This window comes from Oncorhynchus clarkii, chromosome 22, assembly GCF_045791955.1.
Source record: "Oncorhynchus clarkii lewisi isolate Uvic-CL-2024 chromosome 22, UVic_Ocla_1.0, whole genome shotgun sequence".
Lineage (NCBI taxonomy): Eukaryota > Metazoa > Chordata > Actinopteri > Salmoniformes > Salmonidae > Oncorhynchus > Oncorhynchus clarkii.
The window spans coordinates 8,727,397-8,749,833 of record NC_092168.1 but is presented as its reverse complement, the minus strand read 5'-3'; the positions used below and the strand labels follow the sequence as shown (position 1 = coordinate 8,749,833).

The following is a 22,437-nucleotide window of genomic DNA, read 5'->3' as shown; positions in this document are numbered from 1 at the left end:
AGCAACAAAACATTTGTGAGGTATTTTTCAAGATCATTTTGATGAGGCTTCCCGTTAAATTCATTTAAAAACACAATTTGTATGTATTTCTAATATGAATTAGTTTTACTGACCGTAGTAGCACCGATTCTGTATAGGCATTCATCCGCTAGTGGAATGACAAGTAAACTTCATAGCACACTCTCTGGATGTCAAATATTTAACATAACGCATAAAAATCAGAACTTAAGCACCCCAAAAAATGTATACAGTATATGTTACTCCTTCCAATTAAAGTTGCACTTGGCATCCTTTATTAATCTGGAAATTGTAAGGCATGCTAGTCAGGGATGCCTCCTCGAAGTCAGCAGCCCAAATAACTTTCAAAGGGCGCTGAATTTGCCAAGATTTACGAAGTGACTTTTCCATTCACCACATATCATAAGTAGTCCAGTTATTATCAGTGAACATGGGCAACCTTTGGAATTATATAGAATACATTCGCAAGTTGTGGAGTTCTAGGCATTTTGTGAATAAATAAACATTAATTTGTATGTCTGCAAAGTATATACAGTTTATTCCATGCAGGGGTGTGCCAAGTGACAGAGAGGATTGAAAGCAAACACACATTGAGGCAAATTGCCTGCTCAATTTATTGTCTCATACACTTTACACATTGCAGACATTTGTATTATGGAAATATTTTGAAAGCTATGAATTTAGGATTAAACTAAACAATGAAGAAGAAAGAAGTAATCACGTGGGCACCCATACTTTGTCATTTTATTACTCCCTGAACTATCAAGTCACAGTAGCCAGGACAACACATCACCATACCCCTGGACAGGTTACACCTGTGACATTGGGCAAAGTGATAAGTGAATTTACTGACAATACACACAAAAAACCCCACCTGTCTAGTGTGTTAGATCTAAACATAAACGTGTGCTGACCGGTGCGGACCATAGGGTCCGGGAAAACACCAGCGGATCCCAAGGGAGAGGAAGTGTGTCGAGATGTTCAATTTCATCTTTAGTTTGACCCATTCATGATGTATGCGGTGTCTGACACAACAACAGCTCGTCTAGGAGCACAGATTAGAAATGTTTTTAAAAGAAAATGTTTGCACACCATATTCAACTAGTAATCGCTCTTCCTGCTGAACCCGTTTTCCCCAATCAGTGATTAAGCATGGAGATGTCTAGGGCACATAGTAATGTCATATTTTTTTCAATCAGAAAAGCACATTATTCATTTGATTCAACATTTACTGATAGCCATTGACAATAAATGGAATAATACAATGATTCATCCATGACAATTAAAAGCAGCAGCTTGTAAGACACCTGAAACCCCCCCGTATCATACTGCATCAATGACGGCTTTCGCAATTAAAAAGATATGAGCAAAGTCACATTGTAAAAGCTTGCACCTTCAACTGAAAATGTAAGGCTGATGTATCCAATCCAACTACCACAGATACACAGAGCTGCATGCATTTGTTTTGATTCTTACTTTTCGCAAAACAATCCTTGTCGTTACCATATTATTACATTGAGTCTTCATCCTCTGAGCTTTCGGCCACAGATCGAGCGTGTTCAGCATAGTCAAAGGCAGGTAACTGGATACCCAGCTCGCTCCACTTGTTGACGTTCTTCCTCTTTTCATCATACGTCACCAGGAAGTTCTTGACGTGAAGACAGGGACACTCGATTCCACGGTAGAGCATCATTGAACCCCACCTCTGCAGGAGGAAATCGACGTGAGTGGACAGTTGGCTTTGTAACATGCACTTACAGTGGATATAGATTGAGATGTTTGAATATCTATTCAGGGATTGACATTAAGGGTTGCCCTATTGCCTTGGGCAAATGAACTAAGCAGTCACGCAAGTTGAGCCTGCTCTGAAAACAACCAAACAGAAAGAATTCTAGTAGCCTAAAACTGATCGCTTGGGTTTCTCCCAATTGTTTAAGTGAAAGACAAGACACTTTATGGCAGTCGGACAAGTTGAGCCTGCTCTGAGAATCTTTTACTGATAACAACCAAAATACAATAATTCCAGTACTGATCTTTCTGATTCCTCCCATATGTGTAGGTGTAAGGTAGGCCATATGTGGCTCTCCTGGATGTAAAAAGCAAATGTACATTCTTAGGCAAATCTTCAGGCAACCGAAGAAAAAAAATACTCCTTACTTGCTAGATTGGCAAGTGCCTTTCAAACTTTAACGTCAATTGTTGTCTATTATAGGTCAACACCAACGTCTTTCTCGCTTTACAGAATTAGGACAGGGCATAGGCCTACCTGTCCACAGTCTTTGCATGCTATGAAACCATTGGTCTCGTAGTCCAGTAGCCTCTTAACAAGTGAGGTGTTTTCTCTTTGAATGAAAAGTTCCCTGCAAAAGAGAGAGAACAGACATGGTTTCAATAATAACTGACATCTGTGGTTGAGGGGCTGTATGCAGACTCAAGGCAAGCATTTTAAAATGTGAATATATATCTTTTAGATTTCTAATGCTAGAACTTGTGTACTACAGATCTTTACCAACAACCGTGTACTGTATAGTAGGCTACAAACTTGCACAGGTTGGGTTACTTTGACAAGAGGGCAGCTGTTTGCAGCAGAACATACTTAAATTGGGGTGTTACGTTGACTCTGTGCATATTTTCAATGATTTCAACATCTTCCCCAGAGCAGACTGGTTTGTTGCAGCTTCTACAACTGAACTTCACTTTGGACGGGCTCTCCTTTTTCATTCCTTTCTGCTTCTTCTTGGTTGTTCGCACTCTTTCCTCCATGATCGCCTGAATCTGGAATTCTTTAATCTTGCAACAAACAATTAAAACGCAATTAGTATATCATTTCTTTTTTTTGACGTTACTCAACTAGGTTTAAGAAATCAAATCTTAAAATATATTTCATTTAATATCAAGCTGGCAGTTAAGAGTTGAGAGGAGACTTACCCTCTTTTCATATTCCTCTTGATCTAATTTCTTGACTTTATCGATAGCTTTGCTCATCATCTTCTCACGGTACTCGTTGACACTCTCTCGTTCGGCGACCCCAGAACCCTCCCCTGCCACTAAGGTATAACTACTGTCCTCAGCTCTGCCTCTGCCTCGGGCCTACAAGACACAAACACAGTAAACATGTTCTCATTAAACCATGGCAGTGAGCGCTTGAAGTCAGGCTAACAGCATGATACCGCAGATTGAGTGATACAGTGAGTACATCGTCTGCTAACCAGTGAATACTATTTATTTGGCGCATACCAAAAGAGTTAGCAGACGATACAGAATCTAAGTTCATAGTTCTCAGTTAATAATGACACTGTGGATATTGACATGTTTTTGGCAAAGCCAGTTAACCTTTAAATCACTGACCTGAATCATAGCGATCTCATTGGTCACAAGCTCATATCGAATCACAAAGTTACATGCTGCTATGTCCAGACCCTCTTCAGCCACTGTTGTTGCAATCAGCAAGTTGATCTCCGCATTCTGAAACTTGTTCAAAACATCCCTTTGTTCTGCCTGAGAAACACAAACGTGGGCAAAATATATATTATTCAATACAATGTAATTAAGCACAACTTTACACAGAAGAGGATGTGTATGACAGTGTGCATTAGTCAAACAAATATGAACCAATTTGATGTAATACTACTGTCATCCACTTTAGTACATTTTCACAGTGAATGTTTTCAAAGTGATCTATTTCAGTATAAAAAGCAGACTTGGCTGACAGTCAGCCTTTGTAAAATGTGAAACCGTGCACTCACAGCGGTCATTGGTTTCACGACACTCTGGCCTCCTCCTCCAATCACATGGCAAGCTTTTACTCCGACCTCCTCGAACTTGGAGTTCTCCTGAACCCATTGAGCTAATGCGATGGCACTGCGACGGGTTTTCGTGAAAATGATCCCTCTAGCCTTTTCTCTAGATGTAAACTCATGCAGGATTTTGGTTCTCAGCTTAGCTAGGCTATTATTTTCATACTGGGGAAGCTTAGCCAACTCCTGCAGTTTCACTTTGCTATCTGCAAGAAAGTAGATTTTGAAGAAAGCCGTGAAAAATAAACTCCCAGATATCTATGTAGGGCTACATTACAATGTACTAAAAACATTAGATGTACAGTAAGCTACCTTTAAAGAGTGTGAAAAGGAATCGCTCTGTATCAGTCTTAATGATGGCCTCCTCGTCCTCTGGGGCCACTTTCTTCTTCAGCTCCTCGTCAAAGTATTTGTCCAGGAAGCTGAAGGCATCCCACATGCGGATGGTTTTGCCTAGGTACAGGGCCTCGTTGTACTGCCGTAGATGCTCAGCACAAACTCGCACTTTTTGATTCTCCTCTTTTGCAGCTGTAGGAAAACATCGATAGTTACTTAGGAACGTACACTGAACAAAAATACACTGCTCAAAAAAATAAAGGGAACACTTAAACAACACAATGTAACTCCAAGTCAATCACACTTCTGTGAAATAAAACTGTCCACTTAGGAAGCAACACTGATTGACAATACATTTCACATGCTGTTGTGCAAATGGAATAGACAACAGGTGGAAATTATAGGCAATTAGCAAGACACCCCCAATAAAGGAGTGGTTCTGCAGGTGGTGACCACAGACCACTTCTCAGTTCCTATGCTTCATGGCTGATGTTTTGGTCACTTTTGAATGCTGGCGGTGCTGTCACTCTAGTGATAGCATGAGACGGAGTCTACAACCCACACAAGTGGCTCAGGTAGTGCAGCTCATCCAGGATGGAACATCAATGCGAGCTGTGGCAAGAAGGTTTGCTGTGTCTGTCAGCGTAGTGTCCAGAGCATGGAGGCGCTACCAGGAGACAGGCCAGTACATCAGGAGACGTGGAGGAGGCCGTAGGAGGGCAACAACCCAGCAGCAGGACCGCTACCTCCGCCTTTGTGCAAGGAGGAGCAGGAGGAGCACTGCCAGAGCCCTGCAAAATGACCTCCAGCAGGCCACAAATGTGCATGTGTCTGCTCAAACGGTCAGAAACAGACTCCATGAGGGTGGTATGAGGGCCCGACGTCCACAGGTGAGGGTTGTGCTTACAGCCCAACACCGTGCAGGACGTTTGGCATTTGCCAGAGAACACCAAGAGTGGCAAATTCGCCACTGGCGCCCTGTGCTCTTCACAGATGAAAGCAGGTTCACACTGAGCACATATGACAGACGTGACAGAGTCTGGAGACGCCGTGGAGAACGTTCTGCTGCCTGCAACATCCTCCAGCATGACCGGTTTGGCGGTGGGTCAGTCATGGTGTGGGGTGGCATTTCTTTGGGGGGGCCGCACAGCCCTCCATGTGCTCGCCAGAGGTAGCCTGACTGCCATTAGGTACCGAGATGAGATCCTCAGACCCCTTGTGAGACCATATGCTGGTGCGGTTGGCCCTGGATTCCTCCTAATGCAAGACAATGCTAGACCTCATGTGGCTGGAGTGTGTCAGCAGTTCCTGCAAGAGGAAGGCATTGAAGCTATGGACTGGCCCGCCCGTTCCCCAGACCTGAATCCAATTGAGCACATCTGGGACATCATGTCTCGCTCCATCCAATAACGCCACGTTGCACCACAGACTGTCCAGGAGTTGGCGGATGCTTTAGTCCAGATCTGGGAGGAGATCCCTCAGGAGACCATCCGCCACCTCATTAGGAGCATGCCCAGGTGTTGTAGGGAGGTCATACAGGCACGTGGAGGCCACACACACTACTGAGCCTCATTTTGACTTGTTTTAAGGACATTACATCAAAGTTGGATCAGCCTGTAGTGTGGTTTTCCACTTTAATTTTGAGTGTGACTCCAAATCCAGACCTCCATGGGTTGATAAATTTGATTTCCATTGATAATTTGTGTGATTTTGTTGTCAGCACATTCAACTATGTAGAGAAAAATGTATTTAATAAGAATATTTCATTCATTCAGATCTAGGATGTGTTATTTTAGTGTTCCTTTTATTTTTTGAGCAGTGTATAAATGCAACATGCAACAATTTCAAATATTTTACTGAGTTACAGTTCATATAAGCAAATCAGTCAGTTTAAATAAATAAATTAGGCCCTAATCTATAGATTTCACAACTGGGAATACAGATATGTATCTGTTAGTCACAGATACCTTAAAAAAGGTTGTGGATCAGAAATCTAGTCAGTATCTGGTGTGACCACCCTTTGCCTCATGTAGTGCGACACATCTCCTTCGCATAGAGTTGATCAGGCTGTTGATTGTGGCCTGTGGAATGTTGTCCCACTCCTCTTCAATGGCTGTGCAAAGTTTCTGGATATTCTGGGAACTGGAACACACTGTCGTACAAGTCGATCCAGAGCATCCCAAACACGCTCAATGTGTGTCTTGTGAGAATGCTGGGCATGGAAGAACTATAACATTTTATGCTTCCAGGAATTGTGTCCTTGCGACATGGGATGTGGATTATGATGAAACATGAGTTAATGGCGGTGGATGAATGGCACGACAATGGGCCTCAGGATCTCGTTACGGCGCAGAACTGCAGTCAGGTCAAGACCCTGGTGAGGACGACGAGCCAGCAGATGAGCTTCCCTGAGATGGTTTCTGACAGTTTGTGCAGAAATTCTTTGGTTGTACAAACTCACAGTATCATCAGCTGTCCGGGTGGCTGGTTTCAAACGCAGGCAAAGAAGCCGGCTGTGGAGGTCATGGACTGACGTAGTTACACGTGGTCGGCGGTTGTGAGATCGGTTGGACGTACTGACAAATTCTCTAAAACAACGTTTTAAGGTAGAGAAATTAACATTGAATTCTCTGGCAACAGCTCTGGTGGACATTCCTGCAGTCAGCATGCCAATTGTATGCTCCCTCAAAACTTGAGACATCTGTGGCATTGTGGTTGTGTGACAAAAATGCTAATTTTAAGTGGCCTTTTATTGTCCACAGCACAAGGTGCACCTGTGTAATGATCATGCTGTTTAATCCGCTTCTTGATATGCCACACCTGTCAGGTGGATGGACTGTCTTGGCATCGGAGAAATGGGATCTTTCTGGGATCTTTTATTTCAGCTCATGAAACATGGGACCAACACTTTACATGCTGCATTTATATTTTTGTTCAGTATACTGTTGGGGTATAACAGGGTGTCTATTTATTCAGCTATGACACTTGGTATAGAGAATGGTTGAAATATATTTAGGTTACGCCTCTTATTAGTAGCCCTCCAGTACAAAAGAACATGAAAATAAATGTGTTCCCTCACCATTTTGTTCTTTCTGGACCACCCACTGCTCATAGTTCTGGGTGCCTAGGTCACAGGTAGGGTTCAGTTCAGCATGGATGTGAATGGCATTCATGACTCCTTTGAGAACATCGCCAAAGGGATCCTGACAAGAGATAATTAAACAGATGTAAGCACATAAATAAAAGGCACATAAATAGGTGCACACTTCAAAAACTCAGGATGATGTATATATATTATTTCATGAAAATCCACATCTCTCTCTACTGGGAATAAAATTATTATTCTTTTTTTTAAAGAGTACCTCTTTTCTCTCTTCGGCAGTGGCAATTTTTTTGTGCGGTTCTTTTTTGTTTTCCCCAAGGTTCCCCGTCATTATTTTGTATGCGTCCAAGTTTGCGCAGATCTACAAAAGACAGAACATGAATTGAACCAATGAGCAAAAACATCAAAACAAATACCATGAGGTTTTATTAGAAACCACCTGTCCTCTGTAATACAGTCACAAAGCTTAGCAATGCAATACTGTACTTCCAAAGTAGTGTTCTATTAATCAATCACACAGTATAATCAGTGGTGGAAAAAGTACCCAATTGTCATACTTAAGTAAAAGTAAAGAAACCTTAGTAGAAAATGACTCAAGACACCATTTACAAACGAAGCACATTTGTTTAGTGAGTCCGCCAGATCAGAGGCAGTAGGGATGACCGGGGATGGTCTCTTAATAAGTGCATGAATTGGACCATTTTCCTGTCCTGCTAAGCATTCAAAATATAAAGAGTACTTTTGGCTGCCAGGGAAGATGTGTGGAGTAAAAAGCACAAGAATGGAGTAGAAGTTGTCAAAAATATAAATAGTAAAGTACAGACACCCCCAAAAAAAACAACTTAAGTAAAAATACTTTAAAGTACTTCCTAAGTACTTTACACCACTGAGTATATTCAAATAAAATAACAATAACATTACTTTGCATCACCACTTCCCATTGAGAGTTAAAACCAAAAGCTGTTTCCAATTCTTTCCTGTGTGGTGAAAAAGTTTTTATTTAACCTTTATTTAACTAGGCAAGTCATTAAGAACAAATTCTTATTTACAATGACGGCCTACCCCGACCAAACGAGGACGACGCTGGGCCAATTGTGCGCCGCGCGAAGGGGCTCCCAATCACGGCCTGGTTGTGATCCTGCCTAGATTCGAACCAGGGTGTCTGTAGTGACGCCTCTAGCACTGAGATGCAGTGCCTTAGACCGCTGCGCCACTCAGGAGCCCAACGTAGGCGTGGTTAAAAAAGGCATGGTGAGGTTTACGGCTGCCTGGAGTGCGGAGGCCATGTGGAACATTGGAAACAGCTTGGCTGAGCAGGGGTGAGCACTTAGCAGAGTAGTAACTGAATGAGGGAGGGACAAAGGGCGGGTGGGGCTTGACAGGGAGGGAGGAAAGTGCTTAATGAAAGAGGAAGGGCAAGAATGAGAATGACGAGGGTGTGTGTCTATAGAGAGAGAGAATGAGAAAGAGGGAGAGAGAAAAAAAGAGATGTAGGCTAGTAGTAGTGTATGGTATTTACTCGTAGAATGTGCTCTTCTGCTTTTTCAATTTTCTTGGCTCCCCCGACGCCAGGTGAGGCGGTCAAGCCTAGGATCTGTGGGATGGCCACTGTATCCTTCTGCTCTTTCTTTAACTTGGCGTTCTTGTGCTTCTGCTTGAGGTAGCGGATCATGATGTGGTTATAGACTCCTCCCTTCTGTGTGTGGTGGCACTCATCGATCACAATCAGTGACAAATCTACACGGCGGAAACGCGGAGCAAATACACTCAATGTGATTGTTGGAAGACAAAATGAAACATATTGGTTTAACGTAAGAACGTGTCATATAATGGATATAGGAGACAGCTGGAGTACATTTCATCAAATTGCAAACGTTCCTGCTGTGACTCATTCAACAATCTAAAACCGTCTGACCCTTATAGACCATAGAAAAGCTTCCGCCCAGGCCAGATTGGTCTGCTGATCATTTTGTCTCCTCCTCCATTACATTGTGCCGTGGGTCTGGTTACATTGCTGTAGGGCTGTTAGGAACAATAGTTGGCTCTAGCTTTACTACCTGATTTCAACAGTCCCTTTGTTTTGTCTCCCATAATGCTAGTGCTGTAAATATACTTAAGTGGCTTATTGACACCCACAAATTACACACTCCCTGGTGTGGCTCGATGTCTGAGGCCCTCACACACTAACCACTACTTTTCTAGGAAGTCTGCGATGCATTTTCCACCACACTGCCTGCCTGCTGTGTCGCTAGAGTCCATTTCTCAGAAAGGTTTAAATGTGTATTTCACAGCACTGGGAGACGTGTGACGAGGTATGAACATCCACAAATACAACTTCAAAACAGAAGTGCTATAATTCCCTTCCCCAGAGGGCATAAGAGTCTGGAGTGGAACATTCAGTCTGATGCAGTGACAGAGGCTCTCATGTGAATTTGATCAGCCACACACTGATGGCTTGAACAGACGTGTGGCCTGGAAAGCACCAGAAGAAGAAAAAAAATCTAGCCCTCTCAGGCGTTTCAACAAACAGCATATGTTACACCGAGGGAAATTCCACCTTGGACTGGCGAGTGCCAGCAAGAGCAAGCAGGAGAGCCGGAAGCAACTGACTGACAAGAACCTGTCAAATTAATTCTCAGAGGAGACACGTCCTGTTTACTTTCCAATTCGAAACCTCGCTAACGTCCATAGCTGTGGCCAGCAAGCTGACTTTGGACTAAGGCGGAGATAAAAACCCACGGTCAAAGTTTTACATAAACATGCCTAGCTTACTGCAGATACGTTTCCCATTAACATTACTCTCATCCCAGATTTAGTGATTAGGAAACTCAATTCAAGAAAATGATGCCGAACCTGAAAGTTTAATCCCATCGTCATCTCCACTGTGAGCCCTTTCCAAGTAGTTTTCCAGAAGCTGGGCTGTACAGATGACAATATCGTTTTTCTGGACAATGTCTGTGAAGGAGATTTTGAGCTGGGAGTCCCCACTGACCCTCTCAACTTTGTATTTGTTTTTAAGGAACTTCCAGAACTCTGTGGAGTAATGCTGCTCGACCAGGGGCACCTGAAGGAGAACATATCATTATTAGAAAGACTAGAGGTATACTCACATTCAATATGCGAGGGTCTGCCTCTAAAAAGAAAGCTATACTGTATTTCTCACTGTCAGTATGCACTTAGCTGGTACATATGCACAGTTCTTTATGTTTGAAAGTACAACAACTTATGAACAGAGTGCATTTTAAAAAATGGTTTAGACTGACAAATTGGACGTGTGTTACAATAATGCGTGCATACAAGATGACATATTCAGTGTTCTTGAGTTTGTGGAGGTACTCACTTTCCTGCCAAAAACAGCACTAGAAAAGTGATTTCTACTTCAATGAAGATGCATATCATGTTGTGTGTTTTATTTAATTAATTTCTCAAATTGGATCGGGATGTACATTTTAGATGCTGAGAAAAAGAACACTAAGTAACTCCATAACACAGTCACACTTGTAGGGGTGTGCATCGTTTATATGCAGTGCTTGGCTTGGGCAGGAGCTCACTGGAGCTGAGTACGGGGACCTACATTTTTCTACTGCTGGACTTCATGCACCTCATATAATATTAGCTCAAAAGTATTGTGAAGCTCCTGCACTTAAATATTAACAGTACCGGCACCCAAAATGAGTACCCACATACCCTACATGTGAACCGTGCTAGATGTGATATGACAATGGTTTTTCCAATATAGAAAAAGAACATGGGAATGTCTGTGCCAAACTGAAATGTTGTAAAGTGGTGTATTCTATTACTCTTAAAGTTCATTATTTGTGAAGAGTAGAGACCGTGTCACGCCCAGTACTGTACTGTGCTAGCAGCTTTCTTTGTGATCTCTATAGGCCTAGCTACAGTGTGTTACAATACACACACATACAGTACAGACAGGTGGGAAACTGGAGTACCTTGTTAACCAAGACGACCACTTTCCCTGGTCGGCCCTCTTTCCTCCTGCTGTCCAGATGTTCTTTGGTAATATAGACAGCAACTCTGGTTTTACCACTTCCTGTCGGGAGGCATATGATGATGTTTTTTCCCTCCAAGGCGGGCCTGGCCACGTCCATCTGATAATCTCGAAGAACAATGACAGCTTTTGGGGGGCTTTCAGCAGCAGGGGCAATGCAGCCTGTTAGAGCAGAGGAGCGAGGTTCAGATCAAAATTGTTGTCCACATCAGCACCCTGAAAATCCTTCTTTATCTCACCTACACCAACATTGATTGAAGTGGATTTAACAAGTGACATATACAAAGGGATCATAGCTTTCACCTGGATTCACCTGGTCAGTCTATGTCATGGGAAAAGCAGGTGTGCTTCCATGTATAACTACAAGGAAAACATTTTAATCTCCCTACGCATACATTGTATGTTAGAGGTCTTGTCTCAAGTAGCATTATTAAATTGGACTCCGGCAACAAAAACCAACGGAGAGATATGGTGTCCTAAACTCAACAGGAAATAGACAGTGAACGTTGTGGTCTCCTGGTCTTTTATCAGCAAATCCCAGACTTATTAGAGAGGAGATTCCACCATGGTTAATGCCATGTAAATAAGATATGAATCCCACACAGAGTGTTTTTCCGCCTGATGGAGAAAGCAGAATGCAATATACTGTATTTTAATGTAGTACTCCCAATGTCTTCTTTACGCCGCAGAGCACACATGCAACTGGTTTATGGAAACGCACCATATCCCCATATGTATTGGATCTGCTCACATCAGGCATTCTGCCCAACTTCCAGAGTAGCTAAATAAATAAAAAATCCCCAACATGTGGCTGAATATGGTGACTCACGGTCTCGATAGCAGAGTAATGTAAGCAAGATTGAGAGTAACTCAAACTAAAGGCAATACAAACAGGCACACAGTGGTGTCATCAGAGGCTGGTTTGAGTGACAGGAGCTGTCCGCGTCGGTGTGTTAGGCTTCACCTGGCCGAGGCCTCCTGCTGGCTCATCTGCCACGTAACATTGACGTCCCATGACTCATCACTCCGCATCATCATCATGATGTCACAGACCCCTTGTGGCGGAATCATGGCATAAATATCAATTGGCTGATTTATAAAAAGCCTATTAAAGTGAACTAATCAGTCACCTTTTTTATGTGAGGTGAGAAAACTAAAAGTGTTGCCTCTAAAAGGGCAAATTCCTTCATACTTAAATTGATTTCAAGCGTGTGAAACATGTGGCAACCCAAGGCATCACTGTCTAACATACAGTACCAGTACCTACTCATTCCAGGGTTTTATTTGACTATTTCTTACATTGTAGAATAGTAGTGAAGACATCAAAACTATGAAATAAATATGGAACCAAAAAAAGTGTTAAATCAAAATATATTTTAGATTTTATATTCTTCAAAGTAGCCACCCTTTGCCTTGATGACAGCTTTGCGCACTCTTGGCATATTACTGAATCATAACCATGTAACAACATCCAACTCTTCCTTTAGTCCCTATATGGACTCTAAATAGCATGTGTTTGCAATTGGGAGCTTTGGCTATGCTCCGTCCTCTTTAACCTGTGTGGCTTGTCATGATACACATGGAACATACTCTCTGAGCCAAATAGGATAGGCTCTAGGGTACTCTTCCATTCAAACTTGTCTCTCATTACATTTCTCTCTCACCCAAACTATGGATTCTCCTCCAAATTGAAAAACCAATAGAAAGTTCCTTTCATTCTATCATATTCAAAAAGGTTAACTAAAGTACAAGCAACAATGCTTATTATACCTTTACTATAATTACAAATGAATCTAATTATTTTTAGGGATCTGTATTATTCATCAGCGCAACACCTGGTTCGGAAATGCGATTGGTCGAGGTCCTGACAGATATTATGGGATGTTTTAAACCCATAAAACAATGAAGAGAGCTTTCAGAGAATGTCACGAGGACATGATGCAACGTACGACTAACATCACAGCAGGTTGAGAAGAAACAACAACAATAACTTTTCAGGAAATTTGACTGAGTGAGGAATTTGAGGTAAACGTATGAACGGAATAGCAGACCGGATTTCATTGCACATTTGGCCTTCATTTGAGCAAGCTTTGCAAGCGCCCTCTCCTTCTCCTATATAGTTCCAGCATTCAATCACTCATTCCCAAAAGTGTTCAACTGATTCCACGTTTCAAGATTAATGCTAAAGGACAAAGTACAAGTGCTGCTGACTTAATCCAAAACTGCAGACTAGAGTGAGGGATGGCCCTTCAAGTGTGACTTTGATGGTTCCCCATTTTGTACATGGTGGAGGAGTACAGTAGGACTATATTTGTGATTGTCTGATGACTCGCAATAGTTCAAAATGTTTTAAAAAGAGCCTATGCTATGAATCTAACATATAATCCAACTGCATTATTTTCTAAGGTAATGTCAAATACAGTTTCTAACTTTGTTCAAAGAATGATTAGGGGTTGAGCTATTTTCCAAAAATTGCTGCATATGAAACAGAACAGGACAAGGTGAATTAAATATTACCTGACATTGAGAGATCCAAGCTATTTTCCGGTTTCCCATTTTCCATTGGTTCTTCTGTGCCACTATATAGGTCTAAAAAGATCAACAATAATTATTTACACAACGGGCGTGTTAATAATTTTCAAAGGTTAAAGTCATCCATCTCAATGTGATATTTTCAGCTTAATGTGTTAACATTTGTTTACACAGATTTTGTACTGCACAAAATATAAATGCAACATGTAAAGTGTTGGTCACATGTTTAATGAGCTGAAATAAAAGATCCCAGATATTTTCCATACGCACAAAAAGCTTATTTGTCTCTAATTTTGTTCACAAATTGGTTTACATCCCTGTTAATAAGCATTTCTCCTTTACCAAGATAATCCATCCACCTGACAGATGCGGCATATCAAGAAGCTGATTAAACAGTATGATCATTACACAGGTGCACCTTGCGCTGGGGACAATAAAAGGCCACTCCAACACAATGACACAGATGTCTCAAGTTGAGGGAGCATGCAGGAATGTCCACCAGAGCTGTTGCCAGAGAATTTAATGTTAATTTCTCTACCATAAGCCGCCTCCAACGTCATTTTAGAGAATTTGACAGTATGTCCAACCGGCCTCACAAGCACATGTAACCATGCCAGCCCAGGACCGCCACATCTGGCTTCTTCACCTGCAGTATCGTCTGAGACCAGCCACCTGGACAGCTGATGAAACTGAGAAGTATTTCTGTCTGTAATAAAGCCCTTTTGTTGGGAAAAACTCTTTCTGATTGGCTGGGCCTGGCTCCCAAGTGGGTGGGCCTATGCCCTTGCAGGCCCACCCATGGCTGCACCCTAGCCCAGTCATGTGAAATCCATAAATTAGGGCATAATTTATTTATTTCAATTGATTGATTTCCTTCTATGCTTCCTTGCATGTTGTGTTTATATTTTTGTTCAGTATAAATACTGTACAGTTGAAGTCGGAAGTTTACATACATCGTAGCCAAATACATTTGAACTCAGTTTTTCACAATTCCTGACACTTAATCCTAGTAAAAATTCCCCGTCTTAGGTCAGTTAGGATCACCACTTTATTTTAAGAATGTGAAATGTCAGAATAATAGTAGTTTGTAAAACAAGAAATGTGTGGAGTGCTTGTAAAACAAGTTTTAATGACTCCAACCTAAGTGTATGTAAACTTCCGACTTCAACTGAATTTGCTGCTTTGAACTAGTACTGCTTCAGTGTTTCAAAAATGTGTCTCCAATGCACCGTCCTCTAGCACTCTACTTATTTATCCTTAAAGATTGAATATTCAACCGGGGCCCGTGTTCATAAAGCGTCTCAGAGGAGGAGTGCTGACCTATGAACAGGCGTGTCGCCCATGTCCATTAATTATAATCTAAAATGTAAAACTGACCCCAGATCAGCACTCCTACTATGAGACGCTTTATGAACAAAAGGCCCAGCACTACAACCTTGACTCTCATGATCAATGCTGTAAAGGTCAGTAAAAGGGTATGACGGTGTTATATTGCACCTGCAATTTCTGAGTCAGCCTCTGAAGGTTCATCCAGATGCATGCTGGTCACACTGCTATCCAATGTCTCCTGCTCTGGGAGAAAATATTTCCCCGCTGCTTCTACAGGACCCTCCTCCACCATGGGATCCACATTCCCTGGAGCTTCATTCACAGCCATCAGGACACCTGGCTCATCTGGTGTATTGGTCATGTTATAAATTATATCACGATGAGAAAAAGATAGGCTAGTCAATATTTACAACTTATTCAAAGATACTATTCAAGTTCAAAGGAGCATGGTTTAGGCTAGCATGAAGGACAATGTATGGGCAATCTATACATTCTTACCTATCAAGTTATCACCAGGTGACTCCCCTGTCAATTCTTTACACAGGTCATTGTGTTCAGTGTCCTGTAAGGCCTTCAAGAAGGTGGAGAACCATCCGGGCGGGAATCTCACGATTCTCCTGAGCAGTTCACGAGCCCCACCCATATTTCCTCGGTTTTGACATTCAGCTAAAATCTAAAACAGAAATAGAATGGGTTAAAAATAGGCTAATGTAAGCGTTATGTACTCGCATCAAAGCTGCAGTGCAGTTAGTGGCATTAGTCTGCCCTCATCTGGTCCAGAGATATATTACATAAATACACTAAGCGGACAGTTTATTAGGTACACCCATCTAGTACCGGGATGTATCCCCCTTTGCCCCCAGAACAGCGTGAATTCTTCGGGACAGTAAAACATTGCTGAATTGTCATCAAGGGATGTAACGTGTGCTAGGAAAACATTCCCCACACCATTACGCCACCAGTCTGTACTATTGACACCAGGCAGGATGGGGCCATGGACTCATGCTGCTTAGCCAAATCCTGACTGCCATCAGCATGACATAACAGGAACCGGGTTTCCTTGGACCAGGCAATCTTTTTCCACTCCTCAACTGTCCAGTGTTGGTGATAGCTGCCCACGCTTCTTGTTTTTGTTTTTAGTCGATTCCGGTGTGGTCGTCTGCTGCAATAGCCCACCCGTGACAAGGACCGACGCGTTGTGCATTCAGAGATGCCGTTCTGTACACCGTTGTACACTGCACCATTATTTGCCTGTTTGGGGTCCGCATGTCATCTTGACGATTTTTTGACATTCTCTTTCTGGCACTGATGAATATACCACGCTCAAAAATGATTTTCTCTGATTGTCTATGCTATTAAAATGTGGGTGAAAAGGGAAACAAATAATACATTCTGAGTTTTTGGGAGGCGAAGGACACGGTCTACCAGTGTCCTAGCTAGCTGTGTTACCGGTGTCCTCCCGGTGGGAGCGAAGGACACTGTGTGTTAGCTAGCTAGATAGTTATCTCTAGAAGGACTCTGGTACACAGCTCAACAAGGTCTCACTGCAGAATTAGACATTCATCCACATTCTCCAAAAGTCAAATTTCTAAGTGTTTTTGTTGCTCCTGCTGCTCTGTATCATTTAATTTCTCCAAAAGGTCAAATAGATTTTTTTAAAATTCCAAAACACTAATATAAAAATTAAAACCAGTGTCCACGACTGGGATCGAACACAAAACCTTCTGATCCAGAGTCATAGGATTGTTGCTCCTGCTGCACTCTATCGTTTCCATTTCTCAAAATGTCAAATGTTAAGGGTTAAATTGAGGCACTCATTCCGAATGGTTACGGTAAGGGTCAAAGTCTGGGATAGGGTTTAAAACATTAAAACAAACCTTGTCCATCCACCACCCCCACCCATAAAACTCTTGTTACAGAATCCCCCTGCATGTTTTGTTGTTGTTTATGTGTGACTGGAGCTGCGCTGACTGACTCCCACCAAACCTCACCCTTTCTCGCCTTCACATGAGAGATTAATATCACCTCCAGCTCATGGCTTCAGCCAATCGGACCAATAGCCATATGTCGCACCCCTCTAGGCCCGGATTGGCTTTGCAAATCATACTTTACAAATATCTATTTGGGCCTGTGTATTTATCTTGTGTATAGCATATTTATTATATATCTGTTTCTGTTCATTACAGAACCACACCCATGTATATGTAACAGTATAGCAAGGGGAACCACTACTTCAAGGTCTCAGAGCAAGTGACGTCACCGATTGAAAAGCCACTAGCGCGCACCACCGCTAACTAACTAGCCATTTTACATCGGCTACATATATACACATTTACATACCCATGTACATAACCATGTTCATCTTCTCCTGTGTGTGAGTAAAGTTCATGTGTGTGTTAACTCTTAGTCTGATTTATTCCCCTCTAACCAAGGGGTGTCAGTGAGTCACAAACCAGTAAAATACATTGAGCCGGGTCGCTCTCTTTCAACTCTAGCAAAACCTAAGCCTACTTGATGGTAATTGTGCTCACTGTTGCCCCTAGGGTCCGGTTTTGAAGGAATTTCCAAACATCGATAGACGTCCAATTTCGATGTCAATCTTGAACGACCTGAATGGGTAGCTAGTTAAAAACGCAGATCATACTGTTATTTCCTTTTTGACCCACATTTTAAATCGCACAGACAATCAGGGGATATCCAGAATATTGCCATGCAGGAATGCCCTGGTTGCGAGCCGAAATGGCACCCTTCTTGTACATTTAGGTCATCATTAATAATCTGATTTAATAAGAGTTAAAAAAAAAATAAAAAAAACGTTTTTTATTTAACCAGGCAAGTCAGTTATGAACAAATTCATATTTACAATGATGGCCTACCCCGGCCAAACCCGGATGACGCACATACAACTACTTACAATTTCACGGTCCTCTGTGGTGAGAATACCTTTAGAAAAACAGTCCCAGCAAACATCAGTAGTCTTCATCCCCAAAAGACTTGGCGACAGAAGTTCAATTAGTCTGACGCAGTTGTCATTCTCTGCCTCCAGAGCAGGACATGGAGGGCTATCCTCCACGTAGGTGGCAGCATGTTTACAACCCCCAGCTGACAGTGCATCCACAAACTCCCTGAACCAACCTTTCGGAAGTGGCCGGATCCTGATGATTGTATCAATAAGTAGATCCACTGCCTTTAGATTGCTCTCTTTTCTCGCCTTAGTTCGGATCAAGTCCTTGTTGTCATTGTCTAAGAAGTTCAGGTGATCCAGTACAAACTCGATTTCAATGAGTTTCCGCAGCCTAGGTCTGAAGTCCTCAATCAGACTGATGTTGGCGGTGTTATCTTTGTCAGCGGCCATCGATCAGGTTGATCAGAGATATACACGAAATGCCTGGTCACATCGAAGTCCTGAGTCACGTAGAAAAGCACACGGAAGAGTAGGCTAACTGCAGTGCAAATAGTTAAATCAACATGAGTCAATCGAGATTCTATTCCCGTCAATGCAAGCACTTTCAGTTTCGTTTCTCCCTCTTCAATTTGGTTTCCACCAGTTACCACAGCCACAAAGTCAAAATATTAATGAAAACTAAAATTAGCTATTTGGTCTTATTTTAAGGTTAGAGTTAGGCATAAGTTAAGCAGTGTGGTTAGGTTTAAAATAACATTTTAAGAAGATACATTGTAGAAATAGGCGAGGTTTATTAATTTTTAAAATATATATTTTATTAACAACAAATCAATACAGGAAGTACATGTGGGAACACAATGGACAATTGGGCTAGGAGCGGGGCTAAGGGGTACAATATCACATTACACCTTAAGGGACATACATACACTTATAATTGTAACAGTTTTTTTGTTAGTAGAGTATTTAATTGTCTTAAAATACAGTTCAATTTATTTTTGTAAGGTAAGAAAATGTGTTTTTTTGTTTGTAAATTTACACTTGTGAATATGAAATTTGGCCAAAATAATTATGAAATTAATGACATAAAAATGTTTCAGCTTATTTCTATCGTAGGTAAAGATTCCAAGCAGTACATCCCTCCATAGGCGAGGTTTATTACTTTGTGGCTGTGGAAACTAGTGACGACACTGCAGTCTCGAGGAAGCACTGCCATATAATTGCCTACCACTAGAGCAATGTATTGATAAAAAAAAACGAGCTGTTGACTACTAAACTTCCAATAAATGGAACGATTGAGGAACACCAGTGTGAATCCACCTATGGATTCAGGGACCAATCAAAATACAAAACAAACCAGCCCGGTCTCAGAGCGTTTCGTATTATTCTATTCATAAATCTCAGACACTCGATTTAGTATGATATAATGTTTGGTATGGTTAAGTAAAAATGATGGGTGGGTGTATATCGCAAACATCTAGCAACCCAAAGGTTTTGAGTTAAATTTTCATCATGGACAACTTTAGAATTTTAGCTAATTCAACTACTTACTACTTTTTAGCTACTTTGTGCCTACTTAGCATGTTAGCTAACACTAACCTTAACACTTCCCCTAACCTTAACTCTTTAACCTAACTCCTAAAACCCTAGCCTAGCTAATGTTAGCGAGCTAACTAATGTTAGCCACCTAGCTAGAATTTGTAACATATCATACGTTTTGCAAATTCTTAACATATTGTACGTTTGGAAATTCGTAACATATCATACAAATTGTCATTTGTAACACATCATAAGAAACGGATGATGAACAGCGTCGAGCACAGTGAATGTCTCCAGGGCTCGGTCTCCGTTGTGAAGTAAGACCTTCATGAACTTTAGCATTACTTTCTGTGATCGGTTGGGACTGTCCAAGTATACCTTGGTCTTAGGGACACTCACCATGAGCCTGCTTTCCTGGTTTTCCTGTATGGTGTCATGAAAGATCGTTAGGTGCTGCTCTTTACATGTCTTGCAAGGTCGTCTGAGGGTGCAAGCATCAGCTTTGTGGGATCGTCCAGCTTTTTTTTCTCCATTCTTTATCCACTTGACAATCTGTCCTGTGTTACGCTTCTTGAACTCTTTGCATGAGTTGAGAAAGGGTTCTTTATTGTCCCAGTGGGGACAGTATGGCTTGGGTTTGGATTTCTCCTTGGATTGAGCATGCTCCTTGGGGTTTGGATCTCCACTTGCGTTGAAAAAGATTTAAGCAGATTTCTCCTTCTGTCTCGTGAAGTCAAGGTGGTCTTTCTTGAATGGCTTAGGCATATCACATTGATAGAGGGATGCGGCTCTGCTTAATATGCGCCTAGCCTGGGATTTCTTCTGCAACCAGGCTGACAAGTTGTGCTGGGTGTACGTCTGGTCCGTGCTAGTCCTGAGGATGCCACAATCGAAGCAGTACTCAATGAAATCATCCCGGTAGCTCTGTTGGATCTTGCTCAAGAGCCGGTCGATGTTGGATCCACATCTGAGCTCATAGCCGTTCTGCCCCTCAAGGGTCCTGAGCATGCCTACCAGAGTGGATAGACAGTATTGACCATACTTGTCCTGTAGGGCTTGTAAGGCAGCAGTGTAAGGTCTCGTGTTGTCCATGTAGCCATTAGTGAGCTGGACTGCACTCTGTAATTTCAGGTGGGCCATGAGTACTTGATACTTATATATGATGAGCCAATCAGCTTATCCATGCCAGGTAGCGGAGCAAGCTCCGGGTAGGGTGTCATCTGTCCCGGGGAAGGATAATGTGCATCTGGACTGGGATACGGCTAAACCTGGATGGAAGCCTGGTGTTGCTGGAACTGGATAAGGCATGCTTTGTCCCGCAGGTAAGTAGGGTTTACCTGGAACAGGGTATGGTGTAAAGCCTGGTGCAGGATGTGTCGATGGTTCTGACGGAGATGGCAGCATCGCGGACTAGCTCTTAGAAAACTTTGAGGTATTTTGTTTTTTTACGTACTATTTTTTTACGTTATTAGCCCAGAAAATGTTTTGTGTCATTAAATACAGCCGGGAAGAACTATTGGATATTAGAGCGGCAGTAACTCACCAGGACTACCAGCATTATGACCGGGAATACGACTTCCCTGGAGCAGATCCTTTGTTCACTCTCCCCAGAGCAATTGAACTGAAAACATCACCGGTGGAGGAGAGGCACTCGTGGCGGCCTGCTGGTTCGAATTAGGAGGCGCGTACACCACCCACCGCTTCCGAGTATATTACTCGCTAATGTTCATTCTTTGGATAAGAAAGCTGATGACCTTAGAGCAAGGATTTCTTTCCAGAGAGACATTGAGTCTTGTAACATACTTTGTTTCATGGAAACATGGCTCTCTCGGGATACTCTGTCAGAGTCAGTAAAGCCAGCAGGATTCTCAGTACATCGCGCAGACAGGAATAAATATCTCTCCGGGAAGCAGAAGGGGGGGGGGGGGTTTCAAGATGAACAACTCATTGTATAATTCTAGGAACAAACAGGAACTCAAGTCATTTTGTTCACCCAACTTAGAATACCTCACAATTAAATGCCGACCATATTAGCTCCCAAGAGAATTCTCCTCCTCCTCGCGCTACTAAGACTCTCGACCATTGTTATTCAAACTTCCGGGATGCCTACAGGCCCCTTCCCCCGCCCTCCTTTCGGCAAACCTGACCACGACTCCATCTTGCTCCTCCAGTCCTATAGGCAGAAACTCAAACAGGAAATGCCTGTGCTTCGTACTTTTCAACGCTGGTCTGACCAATCGGAATCCACGCTTCAGAATTGTTTTGATCACGTGGACTGGGATATGTTGCGGGTAGTGTGCAAAATTTATCTAGATGCATACACGGATACGGTGACTGAGTTCATAAGGAAGTGTATAAAACCTACCCTAACCTGAAACCGTGGATAGATGGTAGCATTCGCGCAAAACTGAAAGCGTGAACCACCGCATTTAACAATGGCGGGACTGACGTCACAGAGACTGACGTCTTGCTTCTGGACAGGATAAATACATTCTTTGCACGCTTTGAGTATAACACAGTGCCACCGACGCGGCCCGCTACCAAGGACTGTGGGCTTTCCTTCTCCATGGCTAACATGAGTAAAACTTTTAAACGTGTTAACCCTCGCAAGGCTGCCAGTCCAGACGGCATCCCTAGCTGCATGCGCAGACCAGGTGGCTGGTGTGGTTACAGGCATATTCAGTCTCTCCCTATCCCTGTCTGCTGTTCCCACATGTTTCAAGATGGCCACCATTGTTCCTGTACCCAGGAAGGCAAAGGTAACTGAACTTAATGACTATCGCCCCGTAGCACTCACCTCTGTCATCGTAAAGTGCTTTGAGAAACTAGTCAAGGATCATATCACCTCTACCTTACCTGCCACCCTAGACCC

General features: G+C 42.5%; 1 protein-coding gene across 2 annotated transcripts; it reads right to left on the bottom strand.

Annotated features, from left to right (window-relative positions):
• Positions 1-618: 618 nt before the first annotated feature.
• Positions 619-18,686, bottom strand: LOC139380283 (interferon-induced helicase C domain-containing protein 1-like). 2 transcript variants are annotated; one of them, XM_071122848.1, is made up of 16 exons: positions 18,039-18,686; positions 15,623-15,797; positions 15,293-15,469; positions 13,781-13,852; positions 11,205-11,425; positions 10,108-10,318; positions 8,774-8,991; positions 7,514-7,615; positions 7,231-7,354; positions 4,128-4,343; positions 3,765-4,021; positions 3,367-3,516; positions 2,947-3,108; positions 2,615-2,808; positions 2,285-2,378; positions 619-1,723 (listed from the first exon to the last, which is right to left on the bottom strand). In XM_071122848.1, the coding sequence occupies exons 1-16, from the start codon at positions 18,477-18,479 to the stop codon at positions 1,529-1,531; spliced, it is 3,009 nt and encodes a 1,002-aa protein (XP_070978949.1). In that variant the 5' UTR covers positions 18,480-18,686; the 3' UTR covers positions 619-1,528. The 2 variants fall into 2 exon arrangements, with proteins under 2 accessions (XP_070978949.1, XP_070978950.1); XM_071122849.1 differs by having other exon boundaries at positions 15,638-15,797; positions 18,039-18,679.
• Positions 18,687-22,437: the final 3,751 nt, after the last annotated feature.

Coding starts and splice junctions, on each gene's coding strand:
- LOC139380283 (XM_071122848.1), bottom strand. CDS start 18,479: ATGGCCGCTGACAAAGATAACACCGCCAACATCAGTCTGATTGAGGAC. Junction 13,853..15,292: donor GGCTGACTCAGAAATTGCAG/GTGCAATATAAC, acceptor TGATCTTTTTAG/ACCTATATAGTGGCACAGAA. Junction 8,992..10,107: donor CGATGGGATTAAACTTTCAG/GTTCGGCATCAT, acceptor TCCGCCGTGTAG/ATTTGTCACTGATTGTGATC.